The 19,822-nt window shown below is 43.0% G+C and overlaps 1 protein-coding gene across 1 annotated transcript in view; it reads right to left on the bottom strand.

The window, feature by feature from the left end:
• The window catches only part of plcb2 (phospholipase C, beta 2), a gene marked incomplete at both ends in the record, with an annotated part of 65,004 nt that extends 50,858 nt beyond the window's left edge, over positions 1 to 14,146 (bottom strand). Inside the window, 10 exons of the mRNA XM_084311144.1 lie at positions 295 to 441; positions 918 to 1,078; positions 1,366 to 1,466; positions 1,790 to 1,865; positions 1,959 to 2,012; positions 2,271 to 2,350; positions 3,739 to 3,879; positions 12,874 to 12,942; positions 13,642 to 13,719; positions 14,063 to 14,146. Of these exons, the coding sequence (XP_084167270.1) occupies positions 295 to 441; positions 918 to 1,078; positions 1,366 to 1,466; positions 1,790 to 1,865; positions 1,959 to 2,012; positions 2,271 to 2,350; positions 3,739 to 3,879; positions 12,874 to 12,942; positions 13,642 to 13,719; positions 14,063 to 14,146 (991 nt within the window). The remainder of the gene's footprint in view (positions 1 to 294; positions 442 to 917; positions 1,079 to 1,365; positions 1,467 to 1,789; positions 1,866 to 1,958; positions 2,013 to 2,270; positions 2,351 to 3,738; positions 3,880 to 12,873; positions 12,943 to 13,641; positions 13,720 to 14,062) is intronic.
• Positions 14,147 to 19,822: the final 5,676 nt, after the last annotated feature.

The following is a 19,822-nucleotide window of genomic DNA, read 5'->3' as shown; positions in this document are numbered from 1 at the left end:
TTGCACATTTGCCAAAGAGACCTCTCCAGAGTCTCCATCATAATGTGGATTGTGGTTGAGAATAATTGGTGTTAAATCACAATTCACGTAAGATCATGTAACTCACTACTAGATCATGTCAATTACAATTCATACAGTTCCAATTCATGTTCAAATACATGTTCTAAACGATGTCATCTATCACAATTCAACACCATACACCATCATACATACTCAACAGCAACACAACATCACCATTGAGACAGGTGTGCCATGATGTTTGTGCCTGTACCCGTGTGTCCCTCTCCTTCTGACCTGTCAGGTACGTGTTGTGAGAGGACTTGATGAAGTAATGAGGTAATGGCTGGGTCATGTCCTGACACTTAGCCAGACGGTCCTGAATGACCACCGACGCCTCTGGCCCCATCAGGTAGAACAGAAGTCCTTCTGGAGAAATCTGACCTGCACGGATAACAACACACGTGCGTTAAAATATCGGCGACACAAATGACAGAGCGAGGACACAAAATGTCACAGATGCGCAGCAAAGTGTCACAAGTGTGATCTGCCACTAGGGACAGAGTTTGTTTACCATGAGTGAGTGACTGAATGAGTGAGTTAGTGACATTGCCAGTCTGTTTTGCCATGTGAGAGAAGGAGTAAACATCGGAATATACAAAAGGACTGTTGTATTCTGTAATGAATGGTTAAAACTTCAGTTTGCATGTTGTGGTGTGGCTTAAAACCTTTTTGTTATCGGACCCCCTGCCAGAACTTCATATATTCAAATATTTCATACCACTTTATGTAAAAACAAATCAAAATCAATATCAATTTGCGACGATAGCCCACGGCAGCAGTCTGCAGCACAGTGGAAAGAACACGGGCCTGCAGGCTCATTCTCAAACAGAAACTACAAAAACATCAACACGTCTCACCTCTGTGAGCAGTGGAGGAGCAGGGTTCATACTTGTCAATCAGGGCTTTGATCTGGTCTGGCCGGAGGCGGGGGAAGAGCTCTGCGTTGAGCCGCGAGTCTCTCTGCTTCTCATTGAGGAACTTGGCAAAGGACTCTTTGGTCATGTAGGGTTTGTTGGCACTGGGAGGAAGGGTGGAGGGGGTGACATCAGTACTTATGTTGCCAGTGTCCACTGCTGCCCACTACCCACCACCTGTACCGGTGCCATGGAGCTGCCGCATTAGCCGGAGGTCGGAACTGACCAAGCGTGAGGCGGGCATAATGAAATGTGCCATGGTTTCATTACTATTAAATAAAAATACCATCTAAGTATTTTTAGAGCAGCTCTGACTAGCTGTGGTGGAGGAGCCTTGGCACATACAGGATTACCAAGTGACATCAGGAGACGATGAGGTGGAGGAACTCACTAGGAAGTGAAGATCTCGTAGATCTCTGGGCGCGGGCAGAGGTTCGTCAGGAAGGCCTTGAAGGCCGCCTCGGTGAACACATCCGGCTTCATGGTGTCGTACTGGCAGAAAAACACACCGGACCATGATTAATGACACGACAGCCCTGTTTGTCTGGAGACAGGATTAAAATGAGGTGAAAAGTGAATCAGAATCTATTTGTCCCAGGTGAAAGCCTATACCCGCGGCGCTGAGACTTCGGAGCACTTATCAGCCCTCTGCTGATGGGATAAATATTGAATAATATTTGAATGCAGCGAATGCGGTTCCTCCATCCGTCCACTGAGATAACAACAGACAACAAATCACAACAAACGGGGGTTCGCTGGTGAGAGTTACGCAGGGCCTGACACACAACTCCGGGAAAACAGGACACTTTTCCAACCTTTCCTTTAGGGAGATTGGCTGAGGACAGGGCACTCTCCACTCGCTTCTTATCAGCTGGGAACATCTTGTAAACACTGAAGCAACACAAGAAATAGAATGTGGACAAATTAACGAATTAATTTACAATACTGTGTACGATCGAAAAAGAAATTAAGCTTGTAACCCACTTCTTGACAGGGATTTTGCCGTCCTTGTTGGTCTGAAGAGAGATGCGGACATATCTAGAATGGAACAAAGGATATCAGCACGTTTGGCATGGTTTCATCAACATGGCAGTCCAGTTTGTTGAAGGCAGGTTGTTAGTGGCCCAGTACTGTAGACTATCGATTATTGTTTCTTTCAGGGGGGGGGGGGTCATGGGTCACACGGGGGGTTTAAGACCCCCCCTAGCCCTTCCATAATTCACACTATAACGATGACATGTACCCACGATTGAGACTGTCAAACCTGAACTGAAAAAACAGAGACCTTTCACGTACATTTTCTCCAGGAAGACTTGTCTGCAAGCATTGGTTCTTGCTGCATTGTAAGTAATGGCAAGAACATCAGCTGCCCAGTTCTGAAATGAATTTCACAACAAAGCATAAACGGACATTATACTCAATTGTACTCAGTGTCTAACTGAGCTACATAAACTGAAACCAACCTCTATATTCACCACTAGAGGGCCCTGACATAATGACCTCAGGAAATGATGGGCATACTGTACATGTTGACTGTGAACACAGCACAGATTGTGATTGCATTACAGTTGATTACATCCGGATATTTGAGTCATAAAGTCCAAGAGAAGACCACAGAGGGACGGAGGACACCTTGTCGGGGAGGAAGCCACAGCCTCATCAAGCTCTGCATAACGACCCCACAGTTGTGTTTGAGCGACAGTACAAAAGGAAGTACATTATACTATGTATGGCAGATAAAGAGGCTATTCATTGTCCCTAACCCTTGGACTACTAACTCTAAATACTACTAACTCTACTAACCCTAAATACTACTAACCTTTATACTACTAACCCTAAATACTACTAACTTGTATATTACTAAGAATACCATTCCACTATGAATAGGTTGAAATGAGACACATGAATGATATACTTCACATAATATTAACACATCATATCAGGGTGTGAAATGCTTACAATATTAACAAGTTCATTGTGAGTTTTGTCAATAGTCCAATGTACAATTTTGCTTGTTTGTACAGTGTCTCCCCCCCCCCCCCCCCTCAATGTACAGTTTTGCTTGTTTATACAGTGTTTCTCCCCCCCCCCCCAACCACCTCCAATGTAAATTACCCAGTATGGTTGACAATATCCCAATGTACCCAACCCCCCCCACACAACCCCACCCAACCTCCTCCAATGTACAGTTTCTACGTCAAATGTATATACTCCCTTTTCTTGACTCCTTCTGTATCACAAACAGTACTGTATTTGCAAATCTGGTATGTCATAAATGTATAGATGTAGCAGTACTGAATATCTGTATGTCATGTATGTCATATATGTGCTGATGAATTGAAAATGGGGGACCCTGATGTAAACAAGACGAAAGTCTTTCTCTGGTCTGCATCCCCTTAACAATTGTGTGTATTGAGCTGTACTGTATTGTACCCATTCTGCAATCTGTTAATAAAGTTTTCAATCAATCAATCAATCAATCAATCAATCAATCAATCAATCAATCAATCAATCAATCAATCAATCAGTTGTATTTGCTATTATGGGGTAGGACCAATGAGAAACAATCATTAGGCATTGTGCTGTGCTTATACACCAGTTATTGGCATGCAGTAATGCGTTTTCAGTTCACTATTATTGTTGCTTATTTATTTACATTCTATTGGTAGTTTGGTAGTCAAATTCATATATATATACAAATTTGAATGAAATTTTAATATTGAAATCCGTTCTGACAGCTCTAATATGCTGTGTGGTTTCTTACCTGGGTCACTTTCTCCTTGGAGGCAAAGAAGTTGTGATGGGTGAGGTTGACCATGTCGATGCCAGTGACGACGGTCAGGGTTTTAGCCAGGTGGTTGCTGTCAGGGAAGTCCAGGTTGAACACATTGCGGACCTTAGGGTGCTGAGGGTTGGTGACAGAGAGAAGACGTGGCTCGTATGGTGAGAAACCAACAAGATGTACTTCAGGACTAATGAAATCTCATGAAATATTATGGAGTTTTGTGATAATAAAATGGGATTTATTTGTGTACTTGCTCCTGAAATATAATTAAGTCTTCAATTTATTATTATCCAATTGCCCTGTGTTTGATAAAGGTATCCTCTACTCAAAAACCTTTTTTGAGATAACCTTTTTTTTTGTATGAACTATACACATTTATTTGTGCAGAACCTTTCACATTCTTCCCCTAGAGAGGGAGAACTTCTCAATAGGTCAAACCTATCAATTAACATAATAGATTCTTGCATTCTCAATGAGAGTAAATGTGTAGAGATGCTGCCGAACCATTTTCAGTAGTTTATTAACAATTTGGTGGGGAAAAAAACATTTTTCATTTCAACCTTTATTTAAAATCGTAAGCATCTGAGGTTTCCCTCATTTACAGAAACGACGATTGTACAGTACATAATAAAAACAATATTCACAGAAATTTAAACACCAGAGTAAAACAAATTAAAAACGTTTAAAAATAATTTTAAAATATCAACTAAAACAGTTACAGGTAGTCACACAATGGTCTGAAATCATACATTTAAACATTCCAAGGGAAGGGAGAACCTCCAATTTTAGCGTGAGTTGAAGGACATTCCATGAGTTAGAGGCATCAAAGGAAAAGGCTGACTTCCCTAGATCAGAACACACTTGAGGCACCCTAAGAACCATCCAGTCATTCGATCGAGTTGAATAGGTTCCAATATTCCAATTTAACAGTGAGGAGATATAAACAGGTTGTTTACCAATAAGGGCTTTAAAAATAAATAAATACCAGTGTTTGTTGCGCCTTTCTGCAAGAGAAGGCCAACCCACCCTATCATACAGGACACAATGGTGAGTATCATATCTGTCACCAGTTATAAATCTGAGAGCTGAGTGATATGCAGAATCCAGAGGTTTAAGAGTTGATGCCGCAGCATGCCTATAAATTACATCACCATAGTCCAAAACTGATAAGAAGACTGATTCCACAATTCTTTTTCTACTAAATAGAGGAAAATTGGATCTGTTTCTGTACAGGAAACCAATTTTCTGTCGCAGTTTAGTGGCAAGATTTTCCACATGGAACTTAAATGTTAATTTCTCGTCAAGCCACAGGCCAAGATATTTATACTCAGTGACTCTCTCTATACAAGAGCCACTGACAATAGATATCCTCACATCATCAAGGTTAATATTCCTTGCTCTTGAAAATAACATAAACTTTGTCTTACTAGCATTAAGAACCAATTTAAGACTAGTAAGGGCATCCTGTAGAGCATAAAAGGAAAGTTGCAATTTCTCAAAGGCCAGCTGTACAGAGTCTGCAATACAGTACACAATTGTGTCATCAGCATACAGATGGGCATGACATCCATACAAAGAAGAAACAATATCATTAATATAAATTGTAAAAAGGACAGGACCCAAAACTGAACCTTGTGGCACACCTTTAGTCATGGCCAAGAATTCAGATTGTGCTTGACCTAACTTCACACACTGCCGCCTAGAAGATAGATAATCCTGAAACCAGACACAGGCATTATCATCCAACCCAATATTAGATAGTTTCTTTAGAAGTAAGTAGTGATCAACTGTGTCAAATGCTTTTGATAAGTCAACAAAGAGGGCAGCACAATGTTTCTTCTTATCTAATGCTGAAATAATGTCATTTGTAACCAAAGTGATGGCTGATGTTGTACTATGTTTGGCTCTAAAACCAGATTGTTGAGAGCTAAGTATGGAGTTAGTTGAAAGGTAATATTTGAGGTAATATTTGTATATACATATATATATATATATATATATATATATATATATATATATATATATATATATATATATATATATATATATATATATATATATATATATATATATATATATATATATATATATATATACATATATACATATTTATATATAGAGTATAGTAAGTATATTTATAATAGATATATTTGTAAGGGTTTAAAATCTGGAGAGGATATCTAAAGAGGTGAACCATCTGCTGTGCTGCTGTGTCCAGTGTCTGATTTTCATTCCATTAGGAGAGGACATCTAGGAACAAAAGCCTAGAAAGCCACACAGGCAAATATACAGACCAAAATATGCAAAACTGCACTCTCTCACTCTCTCACTCTCTCACACACTCACACACTCACACTCACACACTCACACACGCACACACACACGCACGCACACACACACCACACGCCAGTGCACAAGAGGAAGGAAGGCACATCCTATACCTTCCCTACTGTACACACACCATCAATCACTTCTATCGCCACACACTCGGCAGCATGTAGCTGAAGCCAGCGAAAGGGCCGGCATCTAAAAGGTCCTCAGGGGACTAAATCGACTACATAGAGGATGAGCTGGCTTCCCAATTGCACCCCAGTTGGGATGTTATTGTGTTCAGTGCTCCCAGAGGGAATATATTTGACCTCTGAACCTTCTGCATGGAGGACGGAGATGGCTTCGTACTCTATAGTCTCTATGCTCTGGGTGGGAGCGAGAAGTGGAAGGAATTCAAACGGTCAAACTCAATCTTAGCTCAATCTTAGCTGCCTGAGCTGCTCAAACAACACTGTGTGCGTGTGTGTGTGTGTATGGGGTGGGGTGGGTCTTTTGTGTGTTTTAAACTGTATCCGCTTAGAAAACGTTCAGTACACTTCCTGTAACAAATAGCCTTAAGGTTCACCATGACCTGCTGTCATGAAGAGGGAGACATAAGTCTATGTAATTAAATCTATGTTATAGCGATTGCTGTGATAAGGAGGCTTGAGGTGTACTTTATTATTTTTTCTATTTTGGAATTCCTGAACAATCATCAGAATGTTCAGTTCTCAAAACTCTAACTAAACTGTGATTATTTCTATATTGTCACTATGGCATCCAGTGTCCACAGTTACATGATAACGAACAGAGATACAGATGTTAATTATGCCCCAAAACTATGGAACAAACTGCCCAAAAGCATCAGGGAAGCCAATTCGCTAATTTGCTCAGGCATTTAAATCAGGCAGACTTGATATCTTGACATACAATTTATTTTACCTGCAGTATTTTTATTCTGCCTACTTTTATGCACTTCCTGTCAAATTCATGCGTCAGTTCTATGCTGCTTTTTACTCTTATGCACTGTAATCTGCCTAGACTCATTACTGTACATCAACACTGTTTATATACTACCGTGTGCTTTGGCAGAGCTGCTCTAATAGTAATTACAACTGTTCTGTAAAGTAATTCAGAACTGTTCTATAAAACATCTAGGACTGAACTTTGTAAAGAAACTCAAAGTAAGAAGGAGCTGCCCTGTTGTTCGGACTGTTCTATAAAGTAATTTAGAACAGACCTTTGTGAAGAAATTCAAAGTGAGTTGAGCTGCCCTGTTGTTCGGACTGTTCTATAGAGTAATTTAGAACAGACCTTTGTAAAGAAACTAAAAGTGAGTTGAGCTGCTCTGCTGTTCTGTAAAGTAACTCAGAACCATATCCTGTAAAGTAACTCAGGAGCCCACTTCAACCAGTGTGCTTTGGCAGAGCTGCTCTAATAGTTCGAACAACTGTTCAGTAAAGTAATTCAGAACTGTTCTATGAAGTAATTTAGAACTGGACTTTGTAAAGAAACTCAAAGTTGAGCTGCGCTGCTGTTCTGTAAAGTAATTCAGAACCATATCCTGTAAAGTAACCCAGGAGCCCGCTTTAACCAGATCATTGTATTGTAAATGTGGGCTATTTTATTTAACTATTTTATTGCACTGTAGTACTGCATCATTTTACTGTCTATTCTATTTTATATAACTTTTTACTGCACTATTTTTACTCTGTCTATTCTATTTGTATTATTTTTTATTACTGCCTATTTTAAAACTCAATCAACCCGTAAACAGAGAGGCCTATTGGGATGTTAAAAAACATTGCTGCTATCTTTTTATGCTTGTTTTATATATTTTTTACGTCATTTTAATACTGAGATTTGCCTTACCTTGCTGCTATCTTTTATATGCTTGTTTTATATGTAAATTTTATGCCATAGAATCAAACCATAAACAAAGTGGCCTATTGGGATGCTAGATCCTAATGTGAAAAACTGTGATTTTATATGTCTGCACTTTATGTGCTCTTTTGTGCCTGTCTTTTTTCTGCTGTAAAGCACTTTGAGCTGCAATTCTTGTATGAAAGGTACTATACAAATAAAGTTATTATTATTATTATTATTATTATTATTATTATTATTATTATTATTATTATTATTATTATTATTATTATTATTATTATTATTATTATTATTATTATTATTATTATTATTATTATTATTATTATTATTATTATTATTATTATTATTATTATTATTATATAGACAAATTGTCCCATACAATGGCAGAGATGATGGAGCTGAAAAATCTCTGTGTCCTTAAACGGATCAAAGAGGAGCCAGAACTTGAGCTGCTACAGGAGAACTTGAAACGGTTCCTTCTGAGGATCGAGTCAGTGGTGATGTTAAGAGGATACTCAGGATTACCTCTCGTCGTGATGCTGAATGGGGGAAACCAGAGGCTCATGTAACCGTGACACTGTAGATATCTTCCTCAGAGTTGCTCACAAAGAGGAGGTTCATGCACCAGAAAATGTGGACGTGATCGTCCGACATCCCCCAGAGCCCGGAGCTAAAGATCTGCATGGTCGAGAGCATAACTGCCCGATATTGACGGCACAAACCAACACATTCTTCCCTCAATATAGTGATTTTCCTAGAGTGATTCTCAAAGAGGTCACAACGGACAGTCAGGCGAGGCTGCGTTCAGCTCACTGAAAAGGGAATCAAAGGGATCCTCTGATCTTATGGCAGGGACTGAAGACAATAACTGACTACAAAGTCAGTGCCCCCTCAATGGGGAGCGACGACGCCTCCCTCGCGGACCAACACCTTCTACGCGCGGTTTGGTGCAAACAGTGGCGCTGCTAGCTCACCGGCTAGTGACGTCACTGGCGCGCCGGCTGTTGTGGAGGGGGGGGGGGGGCATCCGCGGGGGGGCGAGGACGCTCATTGACGGTACACAGTGTGAGAAGAGCATTTATGCAGGTGAAAACCAGAAAGACGGCTGGCCCAGATGGAATAACAGGACGCATACTTAAGTCCTGTGCTAACCAGCTAGCCCCTGTGTTCACCACCATATTTAATCGATCCCTGAAGGAGTCAGTGGTCCCTGCCTGCTTCAAGATGTCTACCATTATCCCGGTACCAAAGAAACCCTCCCCAGCAGGTCTCAATGACTACAGACCGGTGGCACTCACCTCTGTGGCCATGAAATGTTTCGAGAGGCTGGTCAAAGATCACATTTGTGCCTCCCTCCCCAGTGATATGGACCCTATGCAATTTGCATACAGGCCAAACAGGTCCACTGACGATGCGGTCTCCCAAGTACTGCACAGCACCCTCTCTCACCTGGACCGTCAGAAGGGGGGCTATGTGAGACTGTTGTTCATTGACTACAGCTCAGCGTTCAACACCATAGTCCCCACCAGACTGGTGGACAAGCTGATCGAGCTGGGTCTGAGCTCCGCTCCGAGCGCCTGGATACTGGACTTTCTGAGTGAAAGGCCCCAGGCGGTCAGGGTGGGGGGTCAGACCTCCAACACCATCACCCTGAGCATCGGGTCCCCCCAGGGCTGTGTTCTGAGCCCCCTGCTGTACTCACTATACACACATGACTGTGTGGCCAAGTTCAGCTCCAACTCCATAGTGAAGTTTGCGGACGACACAGTGGTGGTGGGGCTGATCTTGGACAACGACGAGAAGGCCTACCGGGAGGAGGTTGAGGTACTGGAACGATGGTGCCAGGACAACAGCCTGCTCCTGAACATTGGTAAAACCAAGGAGCTGATCGTGGATTATAGGAGAGGACAGCAGGAGACACACACACCACTGAGGATTAACGGGGCTACCGTGGACAGGGTGAGCAGCTTTAAGTACCTGGGGGTCCATATCGCAGAGGATCTGACATGGACAATACACATAGACTCAGTCGTAAAAAAGGCGAAGCAACGCCTCTACCACCTGAGACAGTTAAGGAAGTTCAGAGTATCTGGGAAGATACTCCAGTCCTTCTACTCCGGAGCTGTAGAGAGCATCTTGACTGGAAACATCACTGCCTGGTATGGAAACAGCACGGCACAGGACAAGAAGGCCCTACAAAGAGTGGTGCGCTCAGCCGAGCGTACCACGGGTATTGCACTACCACCCCTGCAGGTTCTATACAACAAGAGGTGCAAATCCAGAGCCTGCAGAATAATGAAAGACCCACACCACCCCAACAACAGCCTGTTCATGCTGCTCAGGTCAGGCAGACGCCTGCGAACACCAGCTGCTAGGACAGAGAGACTTCGGCTCAGCTTCTTCCCCCAGGCCATCAGAGCCCTGAACACTGAACTCTCCACACACAAGCACACATGAGCACACACACAACACACACACTGTACACGCTCACACACTAGCAGCTACTTTAACATGAGCAAGCACATACTCATGCTGCACACGCCCACACTTATGGCCACTAAGGAAAGGTCACTTAAAAAATAGTATAGTATAACCGGAGATTGTATAAATTAGCATGTACAGGGGGCGGCTACGTGGCGTAGTGGGCAAGGCGCTCACCACGAAATCTGGAGACGCTGGGCTTGCCTGTTCGAGCCCAGCGCTCCACATTTGCTTTCAGTTTAGCTGGTCGTCCGTACTAATACACATTGGCCGTATTAGGGGGTGGGAAACTGATGGGCGGGGATCGGGCGTTGTGGACAGCGACTCCTACAGGTCGGTTGGTGCGCCTGCGCAGTAGAATCAGGAAGTGTCGGGGGCAGCATGAGCCTCCCACGCGTTACTCCTCGCCACTGAGAGATCGAGCTACGCAGGTGAAAAGATGCGACTGCTGTTACCTCAAGTACCGGAGGGGACTTGTGCTATGTATGACTTAGTCCACATTGCACCCGGCTTGTGGGAGGCAAGAAACAGCGTTCGTGACAGGGGAGGGTTGAATTGGATGATACGAAATTGGGATGGCAGAAAATATAGAAAATGGGAGAAAAAGTGGATCAAAAAAAAATTAGCATGTACAGGAAGACACTACCAAAGGACCTAGTATGTCCTCCATGCTCTGTAAATAACTTATGTACATATACCGATATGCCCTAACATGTTACTTGTTTATTGCTTATTGCTTATTGTTTATTGTTTATTGCACAATGTTGATTCTATTATGTTATTTGCACATCGTTGCGGGCAAGACCACCCGCATTTCATTGTATACTTGTATGCCGTGACAAATAAATCTCTTGACTTGACTTGATCAGTTGGACTTTGTTGGATCTCCAATCAATCCCAGACCTGTTTCTCGGACGGAGTGGATCAAATGACCTGGTGGATGATGGTTGGATGTTGTTTAGTATTCCTGGGACACTGCTAACAATGCAGATGATGACATTGACAAGGGCAAGGATGCTATTGCTACTTGCATCGTCCCGGACATTATCAACTGTAATGGCATCTCGATCTCGTATATTTTAAATACATACTACCGCCATCATCCCGGCTAGAGGGGGGATTCTTTCTGACTCACACTCGTGCGCTGCTTTCCAACAATGATTCACCACAGATTTCTGATTAAATATTGCGAAGGTTCTTATTCTCCTCTTATTTCAAACAAATACAGCAAGAAACAAAACAAAACATCTGAGGTCAAAAGACTTCACCACTCATCTCACGGGGACAAACAACCTCAGCCCAGCTGTCCCACAAACCTATTAATTATCCCCTATGCTATCCTGCTGCTGCTGCCTCAGTGCCCAGGAAAGGGCAGCAGAGGGAGACTAATTATTTAACTATCTAATCAATAACACAGATCAGTATGGATCAGTTGGCCCCATTGGTTCATTTCCTGTCAGCTATTAATATTAGCAAACACTCCAACAGGGAATGCACTTGGGTCCATTTAGAATGTTTATGCTGTCAAGTTGAAACCGTATACATTCCAAGCAATCACATAACCCATTTCAGAAGAGTTTTAAGTAAATATTCCTCCTTCACTAATTTTACAATGTGCCAATAATGTCTTGTGTTTTCTATAGCAAAATGGCTTTAACAACAACAAGGCCCCGGATGCCATTGGCATGTGCCAAGAGAAAGCTGGCCCTTGTGTGCCAACAAATGTCTCCAGAACATTTCAAGACCACTCGGATTATGGTGAGCATTTGAGTTCCCACTGAGCAGCGGAAATGGAAATGGGAAAAAGGTCAAACAGACCAGGAAGAGGTCTGATAGTGTGCTCTGCTGGGACCTCTGAGCAGCGTTCACACCCGTTCAAATCCAGGGCAGGAAAACACACCATGTGTCATTCAACCGCCCTCTTCCCAGTCCCACATCAATTCAACCCGTTCTCTGTGGGAGAGGATTTGGTGTTCATCCACACTATAACTGCAGAACTCGCAGTAACATCCCAAGATGATCTCGTCCATTTTAGCTGTAAATGAGAAGAGAATGCCTTGTCGTTTGAGGATTTTCCTCCCACTTGGCGTTGTTTCTGTTGCTACTGGTATGTCTAAAGAAAACTTGAACTTGTGTTCTAAGTGAGAGAGAGAGAGAGAGAGAGAGAGAGAGAGAGAGAGAGAGAGAGAGAGAGAGAGAGAGAGAGAGAGAGAGAGAGAGAGAGAGACACACACACACACACACACACACACAGACAGAGAGAACCATGTGTCTATTGCCACTTTTGCAATGCAAATACACCACTCCCTCTTATATGCAAACTACGGGGCTTGCTCTGTATTTGAGAGCCTGCAGAGCTTTTGAGAATCACGACAAGACAATTTGACTTGGGATCGGATGGCAGGGAAAGCGTTCAGACCATTACATAATGATACTCACTTTAGGAAGCTTTGCATATTTTCCTGATCTGGTGTCTCTGATAGTAGCGACATCCAGGAACGTTGTTTCCTAGAAACAAGGAGAGTAGAAATCACCTCAATTGTACATGTAGGTGCCCATCCAAATATGGATAGCGATACAAGTCATTCTTTGGCAAGGACTGATCTGTTGGTTAGCAGAATATGTACTGTATGTCCTCCATGTAGAGTTATTCACTGCTCAAAGCCGAGCATGCTGAGCTGTGATTGAGCCTACAGCCCCACACATAATGTAATTTAGGCTTCAGTGATTTGCATACTAACATTTTGAAGACCAGAAGGTACCTCTATATGAGAGAGAGAGAGAGGGGGGGGGGGGGGGAAGAGAGAGAAACAATCAAAAGGATAAGTAGCTATCTCAATAAGCATCACAGGGAGAGTTGAGCTGCACTGAGCGGGGCGACAGGCTGGTCAACCCACATCAACACCAATCAATAACCTCTAGCAGGCTTCTGGGACTGGGAGGCGCAGTGCAGCTCTCAGGCATCTCGCAGCTTAGCTAGATCCTATTCACACGTATTGACATTATTCAGTGTCAATGTGGGGCTGTGGATCATCCACCCATGGCGTTCGCTGGCTAAACCAAATTGGGTTTTTTGTCAGCATTCCTTCTGTAGTCGGAAAGCATTTTACGGAATAAAAGGCCATGTTCCATTTCTGGATTCACTGGAATCCACAGAGTAGTGGTTTTCTTGGCTTCTCCCATGATGCCTACAGTAAATATAATCACCTTGCTTTGGTTGGTCCAGTAGAGGTAATAGCCTTTAGAGTCCATCTTCATGATGACAGGTACCGTCTTTGTTGAGTCCTAATTTCAGAGGAGGGTGCTATGGGTTTTGCACACACTAATAAAACTGCTTAGTGCCAATGTTATACTGTAGGCCCATCGTGCCGCCAAGCAATTTGGTCTGTATGATCAATTCATAACTTTCCATGCATTCCAATGCAAATAATTACAGTTTTAAGCCTCAGAGACAATTTAAACCAGAGCAACTAAATATAATTACACAGACGTGTCAGACTTTCCGGAGTGTAAGGCACAATTTAGTGCTTCCATTTTTTCTCACCAAATCTTAAAGAACCAGTGCCTCTGGTTCCCTAAAGGGAGGCAATTACATTCACTTCAAATAGTTTAACAGGCGCTCACTCACCTCTGACCATTTCACGAACCGGTCTCCTTTGATCAGGTAGCCTTTGACCTGCGGAGGCTCCAGAGTGTACCTTCTGTTGTTCATGCTTAGTCCCTCGACAGTGATCTCCCATCCAAATGTAATGCTTACCTATCTGCAATGTGCTTATACACCATGAGTCTTTAAACAGTGAAGCGCTACACTCCTGGCTCTGACCACCAAGGGATGTGCTGTAGTTTAACTCATAACCCCAGCCTTGCCTGGGACACACACCGGGCAAATATGCATTGCAAATTAACCACTGCATTGACAACAAAACACACACGTTACCACAGCAAAGGGTGACGATGTTGTCGTCACACCACCGCCTGGTGCCATGTGTCCCTGAAAGACACACAGGCATTTTGAAATGTTGACAAGTTGCTTTCCAGAACACTTTTGTCATTTCGGTTAGCTATCAGTTACATCGTAATTGCAGTTATGCTGAACCCGTAGGTAAGATATCACTATATAAAAAGGGGGATTTAAATTGAACCTGCTCAATTTTGGCAACATTTTAAGTGCATCATCTGGGTTCATTTCCATACACACTCCCCAGAAACCCCTGCATGTGAAAATTGTATTTATGGAAATGTCTGGCACAGGTATAGTAGGCCTACAGGTATTTCCAGAAAACCGTTGTTGGCTTCATCCTGCTACTTTATACTATATATTCACTAAAACAGCAATTCATCTGGATTCAATTTTCAATGATTTGTGTGTCTATTGTCTTGCTAAATGATGTGTGCAAAACTGTCTGTACAGTGTTATATTATAAGGTCACGGTCAACTTTATTATCCCACAAGGGGAAATGCATGTGATCATACATGTCTCATTTACAACACATACATTGTACACTTACCAGCACCCCTACACACACATAATGGGAGGCACTGATAGATACACTGATAGATACAATTATGTTGATGTTTCAAGTTTCTTTAATATTTGTCATACAGAAGTACAGAATACTTTTATACAAAATGCTTCTTACTGTTACGCTCCAGAGACTGTGCAAGACAAGATAAGTATGAAATAAAATAACATAGTAAAATTAGAAGTAAAAAAATGAGGTCACAGTGTTCAGTTTAGACATATGTACAATGTTCGATGCAGAATAGACGTAGTTACCATACAATATACAATACTGTGCAGTGTACAGTGTACTAATATACATGATGATAGATGAACTGTAATTTCTACCAAGAGCACCCTGTCGTTTGGATAGCATGCAAAATAAGGAAATAAAGCTTGAAACCAAGCCAATATCTGATGCGAAACCAAGCCAATATCTGATGCAAATACACAGGTATTATATGATTGATTGACACCACATGAATCATCAGAGAATCAGCATAATAAAATCCATTTACTTGAATATGGCCCTTTAGCAAAAGACCCCTTTGAGGAAAAGTGAAAATGTTTCTCTTGGGAGTTCTTTCAACTTAGACCATCACACATCACATGGTGATGTCATACAAGTCAAGTCAACTGTATTTATAAAGCATGTTGACCAAAGTGCTGTACAAGGCCTTGTAAAAAAGAACACATTAAAATACGGTAAAGCAGACATACAAAGATCAGTACATAGAAGAGACATAGACACTATATACAAGCAGCACAAAACCCATTAAGAAGATTCAAATGCTAGTGAATGGAAGTATGTTTTAAGCCTAGACTTAAAAGAATCGACAGATGGTGCAAGTCTGATAGAAGAAGGAAGGCTATTCCATAGTCTAGGGGACTGTAACTGTGAAAGCACGGTCGCCTCTGAGTTTGAGTTTTGAGCGTGGGATGGCCAGGAGACCCAGGTCAGACAACCTGAGAGACCTGAAGGTAGTGTAAGGGCTTAAGAGATCTGTGATATAGGACAGGGAGGGGCCCAGTGCTGTTATTACTTACTTTGTTATTGCAAGCAACTTGGAGTACCGTAATTCCTCTAATAGTAACCGGGTCTCAAATACAAGCCGGGTCTCTATTAATGGCCGGGTGCGCTCTTGAGCTAAGCAATTATAAGCCGGCCTCCTAATACAAGCCGGGTTACTAATATACTGAGCTGCATACTGAGCTAGTTACTTGATTTCACTTTGAAAACGTTGAAATGACCAGTGACCACCTGTAATTGCACTGTTTACTATTTCATACAGTACTTGGTTTCAATAAATGAACCCAGTACATTTTACTGGGTTCAAACTGACACAAAATGTTGATTTATTCATTATGATCCGTTTGAAAATTTGAAATATAGGCCTCCCTCTTATACAGGCCTCCTCCTAATACAAGCCTGGTACCCGCTACAGTTGAAACAAATACAAGCCGGGGTTACTATTAGAGGAATTACGGTAATCATCTTTGGCTAGTACTATGGGTCATCATTAATAACAGACAACATAATTTAACACAACAAAGACCATGCATTAAAACAAATATATTTAGAACTAATAACAGAACTTAAAACTGTTTAGCTCAAGAAAGAGTATACATCACTTACCCCCTGCATGTGTGTGTGTGGCCTATACTCTATGGGTCTGTAGAGAGCACCACTTGTATGTAGTGACATGGTTAACATTGTGAACATTCATATGCATTCTTTACACATCTGTTAATGTATTATGCTTGTGAAATAACTGTCATAAGTAACACATAATTGAATGTGCTGCTAAGGTGATGTATCTTAATAATTAGGATGATAGGTGGGTTATATATACTAATTGGCCAGCGAGATGAGGGAATTCTATACGCCTGTGTATAGATCGACTACACAGGCTGGTGTTATTGATGGGGAATAATCTGAAACCTAAACAGATTATTCACTGCCGACAACAGAGTCGTGGTTGAGGGTCGAATTTAACGAAGCGTCACATTGCAGCGTGGGGAGATACAGAGTACAGCAAATAATGCACGACGTTGCACCTCTCTAGAGTGGCGAGCTAACAAAGTATTTATACAGGGAATATACAAAACTAAGTGGGTGCTTTAGTACAGCTATGGGGCGGGTGAGTAATGTGGGGGGAGAGGTGAGATGAGGACGTAATAGAGGGAGACATGTGGGGTGAGTGACGTAGATAGGAATAAGTGGGTCACGTAAACAGAAATAAATTGAGGGAGAGGTGAGGGCTGTATGTAATAACAAATAAAGTACAGAGTGTATGCTGGTGAGTCCCCCTGTCATTTATGAACAGGTAATGGCCCTATTATTTCACAAGCATAATGAATGCGCAATGATAGTGTCAAGTTAATGTACACGGTTGGCGTTGTTGTGTGATGCGGGACACTTTGGATTTGGGTCTTTTGTCCTCTATGATGAATTTAATTGGGGGGACCCTGATGGAAACAAGACCCAAGTCTTTCTCTGGTCTGCACCCCCTTAACAATTGTGTGTATTGAGCTGTACTGTACCCATTCTGCAATCTGTTAATACAGTTTTCAATCAATCAATCAATCAATCAATCAATCAATCAATCAATCAATCTCAGTAGACGTGTTTGTCACCCGCTGTACCTGTGGCCAAAAGCACTGAGACGTCCTGTGCAGCGCTGTCCCTGGTCCTGAAATGACACGTGCCCTAAGTGCCAGAGAGACAGGTGGGGTGGGGTGAGGTATCTGATCAAAGATGAGACTCACTCTGATGAGTGTCGGGACAGCCATGGCTCAGGCTGTTAGCCCACTTAAGCTCCCCGGTTATCAATGAGGTAGAAAAGCCTCAAATAACGCCTAATAATCCATATCGTCAGCAAGCCTCAGACAACAGGCCTATTTGCTCTCCTATAGGGGGTTGCATGCATGCAAGCGAAAGTCAGAGAAATGTAGGCTAAGTAACGGCATCACATGGCTAAAATGTCATCCCCGTTACTACATTCCATTTGTAGCAGCGCCGGTGATTTGTGTGAGTTTGTGATTTCATCAGGGGGCTCCAGACGCCCAGCTGCTGCTTCTTCTTTAAGAGCCTCCCCCTCCTCTCCTGTTCAGCCGAGCCAGCCGCTTCATTTGCTGGATAACAGACAGTTGTGTTCCGTGTGATCTCACTTAATCGTTTTAATAAATTACAATCGAATCTTATAACAGCGGATTCGCGTTGGGCTTTTACAACCGGCACTTGCCCTGGACATGTCAGGAGGATAAACATTTGTGTCGCGGCGGCGGTCGGGAGCTGAGACGAGCAGCAGACCAGTGGAGGCTTGATGTCCATCATGATGAAATGCTGCACTGGGTTCTGAATATTAGGCGCTGTGTCTTTTTTGTGGGGGGATGAAATGATGAATGATTGACCATTGATCACTTTAGCTGTGAAACTGAAATCTTTTCCCAACCATCTGGTGCCTATATCTTCTCTTGGATTGTGGAGAACAAGAAGCCTTCAAGACGGACGGGGTGGTGGAGCATCGCGGGAAACACAGGGGCAACATGAGAGAGCGGGACTTCATGCCCAATATGGAGAGGGGCAAACCCGCTACTTATACGGGGGACAAAAAGGCTAAGATGGCTGCTAAGACGAACAAAAAGTGGGTGAGACTAGCCACGGTGTTTGCATATGTATTGTCTGTGTCCTTAGCTGCCATTATTTTGGCCATTTACTACAGCTTGATATGGAAGCCCACCAATGCATCCTCTTCCGCGCCGGGGAAGCCAGTGGTGTCTGAGGAGGTCATCACGGCCGCTGCGAACATCTCGACTAACATTTCCTCAAGCAGCAGCAATGTCTCAGAGTCGAACTCTACACAGACAGACATGGTGTCTCTCAATGAGACCCGGCCGGGTACGAAACCCGAGAGTCAGGCGTTTCGATGGGAGAGCAGAGCCGAGGGAGCCACCGTTTCCCCGGACAGCGCTCGGAGAGAAAGTGCGCACTCCGAGGAGGAGATGGGGCTCTATGCGTCTCCTCAGAGGAGCCACACGGCGGGCGCAGGAGCCGCGGAGAGACCAGACACTGTAGGGAAAGACAGACAGACCTCTCAGAACCGAGCGAGCAGTTACAGCCCGTTGGGATCTGCTGGCACCGGCGTGCACAACGAGGACGAGGCGAGGGATGCGCGCAGACCGGTCACCGACGCGAGTAGGCGCGATCCAGACCAAGCGGTTGCAGATGCTGCCACTGTTTCTCCCAGCAAGGCCGAGACTAGGCAACCTGGCCTGCGCAGAGGAGACTGATCGACTGATCAGTGATCAGATCAGGCCCCTCCCCCACGCACACACTCTGATCGAACAAGAAGTGTCTCACAGACTCAGTGCCGCGGGTCGGATACATAAACGTAGGTCTTCTTGGAACTAATTTCGTAGAGCACATATGATGCTGAATTGCACAGGCTTCATGCACGTATAACTAAGTGATGTCTTTATTCTTAATGCCTATGACTGAGAAATGATAAGATCTTACTGCTTCAATTGAAATAGTTTCCACTCCAACAACAACTATGCGGTTTCTGCTATATGTTGCAACTGTATGCCTTAAATCAACGTGTCAACTTAAGGCTACTTACAGTTTCGACGGTCATAGGCCTGTGTCCATATGGGCAATGTTGGCATACATATTTTGTTAAATATATTATAGTCTACAGAGATGCTTCTTGTTTGCAGGACGTTAAAATTAAGCACATGCAGGCCTACAACGCTTAGCAGGACCATATGCTATATCATTGCCATTCATGGGCTGGGCTATTCAATATTGCATTCACATAGGCACATATTTTCTTTCTTGGATAAAAATGGATTCCTGATATAGAGGAACCTGCATTATTGAGTTA

Source organism: Notolepis coatsorum (assembly GCF_963971535.1).
Source record: "Notolepis coatsorum genome assembly, chromosome: 3".
NCBI lineage: Eukaryota > Metazoa > Chordata > Actinopteri > Aulopiformes > Paralepididae > Notolepis > Notolepis coatsorum.
Note: the sequence above shows the minus strand (reverse complement) of the source record. Positions and strands in the feature narration are given on the sequence as shown.